The sequence below is a fragment of the Vulpes vulpes genome, chromosome 10 (genome assembly GCF_048418805.1).
Source record: "Vulpes vulpes isolate BD-2025 chromosome 10, VulVul3, whole genome shotgun sequence".
NCBI lineage: Eukaryota > Metazoa > Chordata > Mammalia > Carnivora > Canidae > Vulpes > Vulpes vulpes.
The window spans coordinates 72,148,756-72,165,350 of NC_132789.1; the positions used below are offsets into that span (position 1 = coordinate 72,148,756).

The 16,595-nt window shown below is 33.6% G+C and overlaps 1 protein-coding gene across 7 annotated transcripts in view; it reads right to left on the reverse strand.

Annotated features, from left to right (window-relative positions):
• Positions 1-16,595, reverse strand: part of CEP83 (centrosomal protein 83) — a 122,743-nt gene that overhangs the window by 68,800 nt on the left and 37,348 nt on the right. For 6 of the 7 annotated variants that reach the window (XR_011994908.1, XM_072724583.1, XM_072724581.1 and 3 more), the window contains 3 exons: positions 10,062-10,335; positions 9,440-9,590; positions 1,318-1,410 (listed from right to left, as the gene is read on the reverse strand). Coding sequence is in view for 6 of the 7 variants with exons in the window: in XM_072724583.1 (XP_072580684.1) it covers positions 1,318-1,410; positions 9,440-9,590; positions 10,062-10,234 (417 nt within the window). In the remaining variant the exon portion in view is untranslated. Of the gene's footprint in view, positions 1-1,317; positions 1,411-1,890; positions 1,992-2,975; positions 3,028-9,439; positions 9,591-10,061; positions 10,336-16,595 lie in introns of those variants that run through there. The other variant, XM_025992232.2, reaches the window with a different exon arrangement.

Here is a 16,595-nt window from a genome sequence, read left to right on the forward strand (position 1 = left end):
ACTCAAAAAAAAAAAAAAAAAAACACAAAAACAAAAACAAAAAAAAAAAACCACCAAACTTTTACCTAACTTGATCACCTACCTTAGGTCTAAATGGCTTTGTTTAAATCCAAAAATTAAGTCTACTCCCAACCATAATGCTTTGTTTATTCACCAGGAGGATATTCAAAAGATGACTTTATCAAGCCAATTAAGCCATTTATAAAAGTGGATTCTACAACTGTACTGTGCAATGGAAGCATCACTAGACTACAACTTTCCAAAGGGAGTCCATTTTGAAGGGGACAATATTCATGTGCCATGTAGAAGGCCTAGTCTATTTGTTAAATAAGGTTACATATAAAAATTGTCTGGCATAATACTTAATATACTATAATATATGTCATCTTTTCCTATCCCATTTATTAAACATTTAATCATACCAACATTTCATTAGAGGAAGGAAATCTTTCAGTCTAAACAGAAAACTGTAACAAATTTTTATTTTTCTGAGGTTGCATGAAATACACTGTTTCATTCCACAAATATAAATTGAGCATCTATTGTATGCTAGGAACTTGGGATATACAGTGAACCAAACAGATAAAGGCTCCTCCTCTTATGCAACTTACATTCTAGAGATGGTAATAAATAAAAAATAAGCACAATAAACATAAAGCATATTAGAGGATAAGTACTAGAGAAAAATAAAAAGTAGAGCAGGGAAAATGGGAATCCAAAGGTCTAACAAGTGATGGAAAAGGCAGGAAGCAATATTAAATGAAGATGCAGGTTGGTCAAAGTAGGCCTCAATGAGAAGGTGACATTTTAGCAAAGACTTTAAAGAGATGAGGAAGGAGTGCCTCAGTTGGTTAAGCTCAGGTCATGATCCCAGGATCGAGCCCAATGCATGGAGCAGGCTGCTCAGCAAGGAGTCTCCTTGCTTCTCCTTCTCCTTTTCCCTCCCCCTATGCCACACACCCTGTGCTCATGTTCATTCTCTCAAATAAATAAATTTTTTAAATCTCTAAAAAAAAAGAGAGAAATGAGGAAGTTGGCTAAGAGAAACTTGGAAGGAGACTATTCATGTCACAATTAACAGCTATAGCAAAGATTCTTGATTTGTTTCATTTCTAGAGTGCCAAAGAAACATCAAAGAGGCCAGAATGGATGGAAGTCAGACAGAGAATGGGATCTAATTTTGTGCAACCCTAAAAGCCACTGTAAGGATGCTTGAGTTAAAAGTGGAGCTACTGTAGGGTTTCTGAGTAGGGGAATGATGCTTTTCATCAGCCATTTAAAGATAAATGCACAGTTCCTTCTATATAAATTACTTACTTCATCCAGATTCCTAAAGCGTTCTCTCATTGGAGTTTCTAATTCTTGTTGTATTTGGGCTCGTAACAATTCCAACTTTTGTGGCGTTAATACCTATTATGTAGAGAAACAAATAGTTCTAAATATAAAATCATAAATATTTAAATCAAGAAATCACCAAATTTCAACACCTAATTTTAACAAAATTTAATTCATAAAAATTTCACAATATCCCTAATTTTACAGTCATCATTATACAAACAGAACCATCATTTGAAACAATACTTGAAGATCTCAATTTCAGGCTCTCAGAGATGTCAAAAAAATCCATTAACAGGAAGCAAAGATAAGCACTGATTATTATTATTGTGACTGTTAGGAATAACTGTGTTGACAGCTAAGGTTACCATGTTTAAGATAATGGCTAATAGTATATTTTCTAAAGTAATCAAAATAAAGGTGTAAAAATTGAGTACCCCACAGAGAATTCTTCAGACTTATTTTCAATCAGAAAAGGCTTTTACTCTACCCAAGGCTCCTCCCTGTTATGCTCTCTTATAGAACTCATATTTCAATAAGTGATGAAGTACTTACGAAAGCTCCTGAAAAGCAAACAGTCTTTATTCACCAGGGTGTGTCCCCAACACCTCACACTACTGCCTGGCACATAGGATCACTCAATTATCAAATACTGGCTATAAAACAAATGGAAACCTAGTTTGTATTTACATTACCTCTGAAAATGAAGAATAATTTGTTTAACTCATTCATTTACTTATCAATACTCCAGTTCAAAAACTTCAATGAATACTAACTACATACAAAGCATTCTGCAACATACTATATAATCTATGTAACATACTGTAAATACCTTCCATGCATTAACTTAATCTCTGCAATGACCCTCAGCTATATTATCATCCCCTTTTCACAGAAACTGAAGCATACACAAAGTCTAACTTTCTAAAGATCACAAAAACTTAGAGGAAGCATTTCTTGCCCCATAAGAAGTTCAAATTCTCATATGAAAAATAAAACATATACACAAATAACTATAAAAGTAACCAATATAGGCTTACCAGACAGTTAAAGACCATCAGAAAAGATATTAAGTATAGAAATAGCACATCAAAGGAATGGGAAAACTAAACAAGAAACTTAAAAATGGATGACATTTTTAAATTCCCTGGGGAGAAAAATTATCCTCACAGGTAAGCTAAAGGCATTTTGGACTGAACTGCCTGAAGTACTATAGATAATTTAGAACTCTGGATCCTTGAGCACTGATGCTTTCTAGATATATGACAATCAAGGCCATGCTGAAACATTTCTAAATGCCACCTAGGATAGCTACCTCCTGGCCAGGAACAAAATGGAAAGAGGTGGGAGCTACAATTAGAAGATTCCTAAATATCAAGTCCCTACTCATAACTTGCTCAGTATTCAGTAATTTTTTTTTACTTATAATGAAATAAATAGAATTACATAAATAACTCAAACAAAAAAATATTGAAAAACTAAGTCGTCTTCTTTCAGCCATCCAGTCTCTCTCTTAGGAACCAAACATGGAACCATCTTTTGGGTCCCTCTTGAAACAATATACAAATATATAAGCATATATACCACACCACTTTTAGTTTTTACATACAGAAAGGCATACTATACACATTTTTCTGTACCTTGTTTATTCACTGAAAGTATTCAAGCTTAAGAATGGCATCACCATATCTCCATTTTAGGAAGAAGCAAGATGGATCAAAACCTTTGGTGGGAGAAAACTGCTGACTGTGGAAGAAATAGACAATGAATGTAGTTGGGAAATCAGAAAGAAAGCTCTTGTTATGATCTGGTTTATGATGTCAAGAGTCTGGGTGATAGTATCAAGAGTCCAAACTGAGGAGGGGTGGTGGTTAAAAGGTAAAGAGTAATACATAAATCGGGATCCCTGGGTGGTGCAGCGGTTTAGAACCTGCCTTTGGCCCAGGGCATGATCCTGGAGACCCGGAATCGAGTCCCACGTCGGGCTCCCGGTGCATGGAGCCTGCTTCTCCCTCTGCCTATGTCTCTGCCTCTCTCTCTCTGTGTGACTATCATAAATAAATAAAAATTAAAAAAAAAAAAAAAGAGTAATACATAAATCTTACTTGGATCCCATTTCAAACAAGCCAACTTTAAGCAAAATTGTGGGAAAAGTAGGGAAATGTGAACAAAGATGCAATATTAAAAGACATAAGAAAATAAGTACTTTTAGGTATGATAATGGTATTGTGGCTATGCTTTTAAAGGAGAGATTGCTTTGGTATTTAACAGTGATATATACTAAAATACTAGAGTTGAGATAATATGATTTGCTTCAAAATAATCCAGAGGGGTTGAAGAACAGAGCAGCAATGTGAGAAGATAAAACAAGACTGGCTGAGAGATGGTAATTATTGGAATTACTGGTGCTGGGTATCTGAGGATGCAACCCAACCACCCACTCTACAAAATCTACTTGTTTCAGATTTCTGTAATTAAAGGTTAATTAGAAATAAAAGTGCTTCTACTTCCAACAGATGGCATAAGAGAGACCAGATTTTCCTGCCTAAAACAAAAGAATAAACAAAAATCAGTTTTCAAGACACTGGGCATAATAAAGCAAAAAAGATCCCTGAGAGACAAACAACAAAGCTAGCTAGCTTTGAGAATGCTTCCAGGCCATGCACAGAAAGAGATATCCAGGCAGTCTGATGGACTCTATGACCTAAACAGAACTACAAATCCAGGAGAGCAGTGTGGTTAGAATCATAAGAGAGGGTAGCAAAAAAGAGGGTGGAACAGAAACAAAATTATAAAGATCTGCAAAAGGTCTCTTTTGGCTCATTCAGAAGAGTGCCCCAATCAGCACATGCATGTAAGGAAAATATTTAAATAAGGCCAGGAAAAGAACAACCTGAAAGAATTGGATGGATGAGTAATCTGAGCTCACACAGAGCTATGAATAGTTCCTTTTCCCAAAAGCCAGACTGAAAATCTTCATTTCAATGAGTACTCAGAAGGTTCTCAGCAGTAGCAAATAATGAGCACTAACCACTAATCTGCTCTCACTTAACAAATCTTAAAAGACCCAGAAAGATGAAACTGCTTCCAAATAACTGTCCCAGAACAAAGCTCAAGAATATTTATCAGAATACAAAAATATCTAGCACTCAAAACAAAATTTACAATGTCTAGCATCCAATAAAAATTTATCAGGCATGCAAAGAAGCAGGAAAATACTACCCACAATAAGAAAAGAAATTCAATCAACCAAAACCAACACAGAAGTGAGATAGATGTTAGAATTAGCAAAGACATTAAAATAGTTCTTAGAACTGAATTCCGTTTGTTCCAAAAGCTAGAGAAAATACTGAACATGTTAAGTAGATATAAACAACTTATGAAAAAGACCTACATTAGATTTCAAAAGTAAAAACTACAATTTCTGAGATGAAAAATATACACTATACGGGATTAATGAAAGATTAGATACTGAAGAAAAAAAACATCAGTGAACTTGAAGACATGATAACAGAATCTATCCAAAATGCAACAAGGAGACAAAAAAGACTGAAAATAAATAAACTGCATACCAGTCAGCTATGGGAGAAGTTTAAGTGGCCTAATAACGGAATCCCCACAGGAGATCAGAGAGGAGGCAGAAAAAATATTTTCGCAAGTCACATCCAAAACTTTTCTAAATGTAGTGAAAACTGCAAACCCACAGATCGAATACACACTAAGCACCATAAATATTTAAGTACAAAGTCATGTCAACCAAACCGCTCATCATCAGCAATAAAAAGAAAATCTTAAGGGCAGCCATGAAAAGAAGACTCCCTGTGTATAAAGAACAAAGATAAGGATGGCAGCAAATTTCTTATGTAAAACAACATAAGTGAGAAGACAGAAGAGCAACATCTTTAAAAGTACTAGGGGGGAAAACAGTCAACCCAGAAATTAATACTCAGCAAAACTATCTTTAAAATCAATTATTTTTATTTTTTTAAAATCAATTATTTTTAGACATATAAAAGCTGAAAAAATTTCTCCTAGATCTCCCTGTTAGAAATGTTAAAGTCCCTAAGCCAGAAGGAAAATAGTACCAATGGAAATATAAATCTACACAAAGGAGAAAAGAACACTGAAGCTGGTAACTACCCAAGAGTCTTGTAATCTATAACGTCTCTGATTTTTTTGTTACCTCCTAAGAATCTTATAAAAAACAAGCACACATACATAAGAAAAATTTCCCTTCCCTCCCAAACCCCCACCAAAGCACATGTACACAAAGGCATAGAATTAGAGGATTTTCACCATGCCATTTTAGGAAAAAAGTATGCTGTGTCTTAGACTTCTAATGGAATACTGCCACCACTTGTCTCAAAAGAAACTTAAAAGAATGCTTTATCATACACCAGTCTACGACTCATTACCAATATTAAGACTATATTATACCAACAATGTCATGTTAATATAAAATAGATCATTATTTTTCAAAGAATATTTTGAGAAGTAGATATTGCTGTGCCAGAGATTCTCAGAAAGATAACAACAAACTAAATAATAAATTTAGTTGCCAAATAAAATGGGAAACATACAGGGTTATATAGATTCCACTGCCTGACACAAACAAAGCATATAAATTTTTAGTAAAGTAAGTTTCAATATTTGGAACAGAAATATTATCAAATAACTTCTATTTTAAAAAAGGTTTTGCTAACATAGTACATAACAATAATATAATAACAACAGCTAACATTCTATCTACTTTCTATATCAAAGCACGGTACTAACATGTTCTATGCATTGTCTCATTTTATCTTTACAATCATCCTATAAGTTAGGCACTATTATTATTTCCACTCACTACAACAAGTGACAAAGAAATATTCTTTAATTGACTATCTTTTATATCATTTTTCTATAAAAAAGCCAAAGGGATATTAAATCTTAGCTCAGAAAAGGGATTTTGCAGATAGACAAGATACTACATGCCTTTTCTGAAAATAATCATCTTTCATAAACACTTATTACAGTATTTCTGGTTGATTCTACTTTGTTGAATTTCTTTTATTCAGCTCGCATTTTGTACAAATTGCAAACATCCACAAAGCAAATAGCTAAATTACTCAATATGTGTATATAAATACATAGATCTTTATTTTAGTGTATTTTTGCCAGATAAATACCTTGAAGAAACCAGTCACGTTTATCTTGAAAAAGAGAAACTTTACCAAATTATATTTGTCAGCAAACATTTGAGAAGTTATCACATGGAAAAATGTCCAAAGTTATTTTGTGTAGATCTAAGAACAGTCCAAGAACCAAGAGAGAGGCAACAGGAAGGATGATTTCATTTCAACAAGAGAGGGAAAATAATTAACATACCCCAATCCATAAATGGAACTGGATCACCCTAAACATTCACTAGGTTCTCTCCCACTGAAAGCGCTGAAGCAGAAAATAAAGATCCCTGTGTCACAATTGTTCCAAAAAAGAATTCTGCTTTGGACAGTGTATTAGTTTCCTAGAGCTACCACAACAAAAAACCACAAACTGGCTATCTTAAAACAACAAAATTTATTGTCTCATAGTTATGGAGGCTTGAAGTCCAAAATCAAGGTGTCAGCAAGGCCACATTCCCTCTGAAAACTGAAGGGCAGGAGGCTTCTTCACCTCATCCTAGTTCCTGGCAGTGCTGCTGATCCTTATCCTTCCCGGGCAGCTGCAGCACTTCGATCTCTCTTCTGCCATGACAGGGCACTTACCCTGTGTTTCTGTCTGTGTCTGTTCTCTTCTTAGAAGGACACCAGTCACAGTAGATTAAGGGCCCATGATCTTTCAGAATGACCTCATCTTAATGAATTACATCAGCAAAGACTATTTTCAAACAAGGTCACATTCTGAGGTACTGAGCATTAGAAGTTCAACATATATTTTTGGCAGACAAGAAACTCATCACAGATATGAAAGAATGAGAGGATCATCAACTCTAAGATGCTTAAGTTTTAAGTACATATGAAGTAAGAACACTATTATATATGAACAGAACAATTCCAGTTCATTCATTTATTCTATTTATTCATGTCATTCATTGTTGAATATTTGCTAGTATATTATAAAATATATAAATACAAACATAAATACACTTGAGCACTGGAGACACAGTGAAAAGAGCTCCTGCCCTTATAGAGCCTGCATTCAAACAGAATAAATGGCCATAATTTATGAATATCTATTATGTGTCAGACACTGTACTAAAAATACACATTATTTCATTAGTTCTCACAACAAACTGCTGTTAACAACTTTTATCCTCTTTACCACATAATAAAACCAAGGCATAAAAACAGCTGTTTGCTGACGGTCATCATCTCACTGGTTAACTGACCTTTTTTTGTTATAAAATGACCTTTGTACGTGACACTCTTTTTGTCTTGAAGTAAATTTTATCTGATATTAATTACTGTTTCTTCAGAGTAACATGTAGAAATGCTTCTCTGTACCAAGGGCATATAAACAGTAAGCTTAAGAAGACTAGAGTGTTTATATCTACAATAGCAGAATATTTTGAATTCCTTGTATTCAGTGCTCACAGATTCTCATTTCTATAGGCCTCTCAATATTTGCAAAACAAATTAATTTACCAATTCTATAGTCTTAAATTACATTTGCCTATTCAACTCATATTTCTGAGGTTTTTGTTTGTTTCACTATCCTAACTACACCTAGGAATAAAACAACTCAGTAGAGGCTCCAACTCAAGCTTAGCGGTGGCGTTCCCAATAATGGAAGATTTCAAGAAGATACTAAATAACCAACTTCTAATGCTGCTATCAAAGGAATCCATGAATTGGGTGATATGCCATACTTGCTAACTTGAAAGGTAGCTTTTTACTCTACCAACTTATGACTTCAATATTAAAAATACCTTATTATTTGTACCAAGCACTAGATAAAAAGAAATACACAGCTGGTGCCACCTAGAGATTAAATGAATACAGGAAAATATCACTGCTTGGCATCTACTAATTTTAAATTTATAATAAATTTGGTGCTACAGGAAGTTTAGCTTTGGTCTTCTTTTTAGGCAAATAAATGAAAACTATAGTTAGTACTTCACAGTACCAACTATTTTTTGCTTTAGAAACTCCATTTACCTTACACTGCACACACAAATTATGTGCACATATTGTTTTTATAGTCTTTTAAAAAGTCCCTCAAAAATAACTCAGTCTTATCAACTATACTTCAGTAATAACTTTTTTCATAAAAAATAAAACTTCAAGAAAAGTCCATCAGTCTTTTTTAGCTCAGTTTGTTATAATACTTAAAGGAGAATTAGTAAAACTTCCTTTAAAACAGTATTTTTTAAACTCTGAATATTTATCAATTCAAACCAGCCTTTCCCCCAATTATTCTGAAGAGTGTAATATTTAAATCAGAATAGTAATTTAATGCAAATTTACATGAAACAACGGTTTCATGGCGTAACCCTACATGGTAGCTAACAGTCCAGAATATTTGAAAGAATATTAAATTATACCACTGGATATACAGCAAAACACTCATTCGAAATATAGGCAGAATTCATCAAATTTAACAACATCTGACTATTTGTGTATCATGGCGCAAAGGCAGGCCTCCCAAAGATGAGCTGCTTTGGCATAAAGATTATTTTCACTTACAAGCAATCAAAACCAAGCAGATTTAGGAAAAGCTCTTTACCTGCCCCTCAACTGCCTAAATTTAATTGGAAAGGAGAGCCTATACCAAGAAGAGCGCGATTAACAGAGGTTCCTCTTTACCTAACAAATTTATCTGCTTAACAGGGCAACCTTTGTTTCCCAAACATCTCCTCTCACCATCCTGCTGATGATCTTCTTTCTCTTTATACCCCCAGACCTTGTCTGTCTCCTTAGCTCAGGACATCACATAAGCCTCCTGTTGCCTATCTTTGGAATTTCACAATTGTGTGGATTCTGCATACTTTCTAAACTAAATTTGATTTTCTCTTGTTAATCTATCTCATGTCAATTTGATTCTTAGTCCATCTTAGAAGAATCCTGAAGAGCAGAGGAAATTTTTTCCCAATAGCACTAACTGAAATACATTTTCTTACCTGCAGTTTCATTTCTTCTAAGTCTTTAGTTTTCTCTACTAATTCCCCTCTTAGCTCTTGGAGCAGCAGCTGAAATTTTTCCTGGTGAGTTTGCTTTTCATTTAACAGGCGCTTGAGTTCATTTTGTGACTTTATGTACTCATCTTGCAATCTGATTTTTAAAAAAAGAATTCCATTTTAAGGGTATTCTTTGCTTTCTAATTGCATTACTTTATGTAAAGTCAACCAACACCACAGAACAAGACCAATTTCGTATATCCATTAAATTCACATCTTTTCTTTTAGAATTTAATTATTAACACTATAGTTTATTTATACAATTTTACTTGGGGAGGAACACACTTAGCCACCTAAATACATTTAATTTTCTATGTCTTGCTACTTTCAAAGAAAGACTTCTAAATACATAGCACATTTAAGATCATGTTTAGTTGTGAATATAGTAATTTTAAAGCAAAATTTTCACCGTATTAAAAAAATGTTAAATGACATTTTATGATATTTCGAAATGACAGTTTCGAAAGAATGCAGACAAAATTATACTGTATGTTCCAGAGCAAACATTCAAACAAAAAAAAGTTTTCTTAATAAAGCCCCTCATATCCAAATTTAAGAAATTTACCTTGTGTGTTCAGCTTTAAGAGTCTGATAGTTAGATTTATGATGTTCACATCGTAGCCTTTCATCAATTAACATTTTTTGGAACTCGGATTGAGAACCTGTCAGCTCACTGTCTCCACCAGGAGGAAAAATGGGGGGAAAGGTGTCCATATTGGTTAATGTGCAGTTAACCATGTAAAAGTAAGTCCGGCTTCCTTTTTTGTCTTAGTTTTCTTTTCAAGGGTATTTTCCACTTCCTTCTTGCTAAGACAGACTCTCAGGATGCCAAATTATACCTGCACAGAGAAATACACTTAGTGATGAGTTAGACTCCTTCAGTGTTACATTCTTTTTATCCCTTCTTTTTACTCATCTTTCATTTCTAAAAACCAAATTTTCGGATTTTGAAATTGTTTATAAAAAAAAATTGAATCATATCTTAACACATTTTCTTTACTTCCACTCTAAGTTTCTGAGACCGTCAACGTCATATCTTCAAGTATTAACCTAACTAGAGTTACTGACTTTTCCAGTTTAAGTACTCCCCAGATTGACAAACTATGGACATTTCCTGAAGCTACTAGGGTAAATTTCCTAGAAGGATCTTAGTACAAAATCCATACTCTGAAATCAGGGGAAAAGCCATTTAGAATTTGACAAATGATTGGAGAAAATTATAATCTTCACAAAGATGACCTTCAGCAAGTAACTATGTCTGTGATTAATGCTACAAAGGGTCTTTTATTTGACACAAGGTGAACTGTACTCACCCTGCAGACTCAGATGAGAAATCAGTCAACACAAAAATGCTGACCACCTATGTATTATATGTATTTTTTCCTAATTGCATCTTCCTTAGTCATGGATCATCATGAAATAGCTTTTCCTACTACAAGATATTCAGCATACACAAACCAACCATCAAATTACTCAATCTTTCTTTTAATATACCATTTCTGATAAATTGATGTAATGTCTGCATACCACCTAAGACTTTTCAACTAAAATTGAAGTTACTTCGGTTTTCTGTCAAATCACATTTTAATAGAAGGGAAAAAGTTTTCCAAGAAAACTTTACTTCTTACTCATGTTAAATGTGCAACAGTACACTGTCTGTAACAGCTGCCACAACATTATCCTGTCAGAAGTATACACTTGTCAAGGAGTTAATTAATCGGATCATAAAACTGGCATGTAATTTTGATTCTTCTTTTCAATACAAATTAATTTTTAAGAGATAGAAACAATAAATTTATCTCATACTTTCTAATAATACCATCTAAAAGGCATTATAAATTATAAGGCTTTAATTTTAATAAAAGCTTAAATTATGTTAAAAAAAAAAAAAAGAGCTACCCCTCAGTCCCACTACTAGCAAAACAAAGATTTCCAAGATAAAATGAAGAATTTTTTATTTTTATTCCAGTTGACAGTAAATATTCTAATTCCTACTTTAAAATGGAAGTTCCCATGCAAATAAAATTCACTACAACCTGGATATTTTAGGAAAACAGGGTTAAAAGGATTTAAATCTTTTTAGCACTAAAATCTACTACAAATACTTTTCAGGAGTAACTGTAGGGTATCCATTTCCCAATCACCACCACATTATTAACCTTAAAAAAAAAAAAGTGTCTCTTCTTCTAGTTGTGATAATACAGTATCCAAGAGCAAGATCAAGTACATCTCTTTCTCTTAGGTCTACAATCAACTACGAGTGGTAGGGTGTGAGAGCTCCCCTTGCTAAACTTCACAACTCCATTTTAATGAGGTTTCCCATTATCAATTTTCACAACATCATCTCCAATTCTAGTTCCACTGCAAATGTATGTGTATTGCCCTCTGGTATCTTCTCACTTAAAGTTATAAACTCCAGGTTTGCATCTGCAAACATTTTCAGACTTTTATCCAAGGAATATTTCAGAATCACAGAAAATTATATGCCCATTTGCACAAGTATTACCAGTTCAGAATGAATTTTATTTGTTTTTAAGTGTTTTGCACATATATTCAGTTCTCTCCAGTCCAGTAGTAATCAATTTATCAAAGATAATCTTGGAAAATATAGTATCCTCCAAATAGATATCTAGTAACATGGACAGAAAGGCATCATAAAACATAATTTTTTCTCTGATCTTCAAAAGTGGTTCCACAATTCTATACTCAAGCTTACATAGAACTTATATCTTTTATGCTAATTAAATAAAGATGTTTTTAGCTAACAACAAAAGCCCCAACTACCTTAAACAATGCAGGAAATGTATTATCAATCTCTTACACCACGGAATCTGAAGATAGTCTTCACTTCTGGTATGAGAAGACAAGGTAACTTAATTTAGATCAAGCCTCCTGCTTTGGACAAGAAAAGTTGGATACATATTTTAATAATCTGCTTGAAGACACTGGAAAACCAACAAGAGAATAAATATTTACTGAAATAGGAACAGGAGAAGATGTGGATGCAGAAAGATGAGACTGGCATTTGAGACCACTCTTCCCCTAGAGGCATCTGCCAGTTCCAGAGAGGTGGTTAGAAGATGGGATGCCTTCTGACAGTCTTCAAATTCAAAGACACACAGATTAGACCAGCAAGGAGTAGAGAAGCCCTGGTGAACACCCACTTCATTTTGAATACAGACTTTAAAGGTTTACCCTTATTATTCCTAACAAGAATAATCTAGATGGATATTAGAAGAGGCTGAAACTTGCTTTAAAAAACAATTTTACAAATAAATGTGACCCAATTTTTTTTTTTACTTTTAAAATTCAAATCCATGGGAAAATAAAGGCAACATGAATTAAAATCACAAGAAGCAAAAGACAACAGATACAAAAGGGCCTCACTATTAGAGTTATTAGCAATTCTAACAGAAATTTTCTTTATTATTGTGTACAAGGTAATAGAAAACAAGGTTGAGAATTTTGTGAGAGAATTAGAAAACCTAAAAAGAAACCAATGGAAACTCTAAAGCTGAAAAATTCCATAACCAAAAATAAAAACTCAATGAGCAAGCATAACAACCTAGATAGGACATAGCTTAAGAAGATAAGTTAAAAGAATATGTTCAAGCTGAAGCAGAAAGAGAAACAAGAATAAAAAAATACAAAAAAGGAAGACCCACAACTATGTGGCCAAATAACCTTCAACAAAGCAAGAAAGAATATTCAATGGAGGGATATTCAATGGAGCCACCTAGGCAGGTGGCTTAGTCAGTTGAGCATCTGACTCTTGGTTTTAGCTCAGGTCATGACCTACTGGGTAATGGGATCAAGACCTGCTTCGGGCTCCATGCTCAGTGAAGATTCTGCTTCTCTCCTCCCTCTCCCTCTGTGAACATTTCTGTGTGCATGGCAATGGCTCTCTCTCTCTCTCAAATAAATAAATCTTAAAAAACTATTTTAAAAAAATATCCAATAGAGAAAAAGAAAATCTCTTCAACAAATGGTGTTGGGAAAACTGGACAGGGACATGTAGAAGAATGAAACTGGACCACTTTCTGTCACTGTAACAAAAATAAATTAAAAATGGATGAAAGATCTAAATGTAAAACAGGAAATCATCAAAATCCTAGAGGAAAAGCAGGCATCAATCTCCCTGACCTTGGTAACAGCAACTTTTTATTAGGCACATCTCTGGAGGCATGGGAAACAAAGCAAAAATGAACTACTGGGACTTCATCAAGATAAAAAACCTCTGCACAGCAAAGAAAACAATCAACAAAACTAAAAGGCAACTAATGGAATGAGAGAAGTTATTTGCAAATGACATATCTGATAAAGGGTTAGTGTCCAAAATCTATAAAAAACTTACCAAATTAACACCCAAAAAGCAAATAATCCAATTAAGAAATGGGCAAAAGACACGAATAGACACTTTTCCAAAGAAGACATCCAGATGGCTAACAGACACATAGAAAGACACTCAACATCAATCATCATCATCACGGAAATATAAAACAAATCAAAACCACAATCAGACACCATCTCACACCTGTGAGAATGACTAAAATTAATAACTTAGGAAACAACCAGTATTGGTGAAGATGTAAAGAAAAGGGAACCCTCTTACACTGTTGGTGGGAATGCAAACCAGTGCAGTCACTCTGGGAAACAATGTAGAGGTTCCTCAAAAAGTTACAAATAAAATTACCCTGACCCAGAAATTGCACTAGGTATTTATTCAAAGGATATAAAAATGCTGATTCAAAGGGAAATATGCACCCCAATGTTTACAGCAATGCTATCAACAATAGCCAAATTATAGAATGAGTCCAAATGTCCATCAACATATGTGTATGTGTGTGTACATACATACATATGTGTGTGATAGAGTATTACTCAGCTATCAAAAAAATAAAATGTCATTTGTTATAACACGGACGGAATTAGAGTATATTATGCAAATGAAATAAGTCATCAGAGAAAGACAGTATTCATGATGTCATGCATATGTGGAATTTAAGAAACAAAACAGATGAACATAGGAGAAGGAAAAATAAGATACAAACAGAGAGGCAGGCAACCCACAAGAAGACCCTTAAATACAGAGAACTGAGGGTTGCTGGAAGGGAGGTGGCAGGGAATGTACTAAGTGGGTGATGGGAATTAAGGACAGCACTTGTTGGGATGAGCACTAGGTGTTACATGTAAGTGATGATTCACTAAATTCTACTCCTGAAACCAACACTACATGTTAACCAACTTGAATTTAAATAAAATTAAATAAGAAAAATACAAAAAAGGAAAGAAATACAGAGAATAAAAACGTCATTCTAACCAATATGCCCATTGGAGTCCCAGAAAGAAAGAATAGTACAGAAGCAATACCTGCCAAAAAAAAAGGTTGCCAACTTCCTACGAAAACCAAAAGCACGTAAATAAAAAGAAATCTGCATACATCTCATTAAATAATCCACATCTGAGAACATCATCTTAACATTTTATTAAAGAAAAGGGGAAGATTGTAAGATCAGCCAGGAAAAGAAACAAAGGGCCTTGAAAATAAGCATCAAATGACTTTAACAATGAAAGCCAGAACACACATAATAATACCTTTACAGTGCTAAAAGAAAATAACTTCCAAACTAACACTCTATGAATATAGAAAAAAAAAAAAAAACCTTTTCAAGAATATTGGTAAAATAAAGACATTTTCAGATAAACAAAATCATCCCATAAGATGATACACAATAAAAGAAATGGTGAAAGAGTCTTTCATACACAAGGAAAATTATTTTAAATGTGGACAATACAAAAATAAAGATAAATGAAAACTGGAAATATGTACATAATTCTAATTGAATACTGACTGCATGAAATAGTATCTGGGTTTTTTTTTTTAATATATATAGACTTAAAATACATAAAGAAATGATATATAAGTCAGTAAATGTAGAATTACCAGTCTTACAGAGCCCTTGCACTACATGGGAAAAGGCTGAAAGTATCAATGAATATAACACTTTGGTAAGTCAAGAATGCATACTGTAATCTCTAGGAAAGAGGTTGACAAACTAGAACTCATGAGCCAAATTTGGTCTGCAGTCTTGTTTTGTATGGCCCCAGGCTAAGAATGTTATCTCTTAAGAGCTTAAAAATTAATACAAATGCAAAACTCCTCAATAAAATATTAGCAAATTGGGGCAGTCCCAGTGGCTCAGCAGTTTAAGGCCGTCTTCAGCCCAGGGCCTGATCCTGGAGACCCGGGATCAAGTCCCACACGTTGGGCTCCCTGCACAGAGCCTGCTTCTCCCTCTGCCTGTGTCTCTGCCTCTCTCTCTCTCTCTCTCTCTCTCTCTCATGAATAAGTAAAATCTTTTTTAAAAAAAAAATTAGCAAATTGAATCCAACAATGTATAAAAAGATTTATACACATGACCAAGTAGAATTTATTCTAGGCATGTAGGGCTAGTGCAACATCAAAAAAAAAAAAAAATTAATGTGATTACATGAATAGACTAAAGCAAAAAAAAAAAAAAATCACATGATCCTATCAATAGACACAGAAAAAGCATCTGACAAAATCCAACACCCATTCATAATTTTAAAAACTCAACAAACTAGGTATGGTGAGGAATTTTCTCAACTTGCTAAAAAAAAAAAAAAAACTATAGCTAACATCATATTTAGTGATAATAAAATAGAAATTTTCTAAGATCAAGAGCAAACAAGAATGTCCCATCTCACCACTCCTTCTCAACATCATAGAGAGAAATCTTAGCTAATATAGTAAGACAAAAAAATAAAAGGCATATAAATTCAGAAGGAAGAAATAAAACTTTCTCTGCAGATGACATGATGGTCTGTGAAGAAGATCCAATTTAAAAAAATTCTTCTGGAACTGATAAGCAATTATAGCAAGGTTGCAGGATACAAAGTTAATATACAAAAAAGCCCATCACTTTCCTATATATCAGCAACGAAATAAATGAAATTTGAATTTTAAAAGACCATTTACATTAGTATCACCCAAATTAAATAGCTCTAAACTTAACAAAATATGTCCTTTTTTAATATGAGGAAAATTACTAAACTCTGATTAAAAAAAAAATCGAAG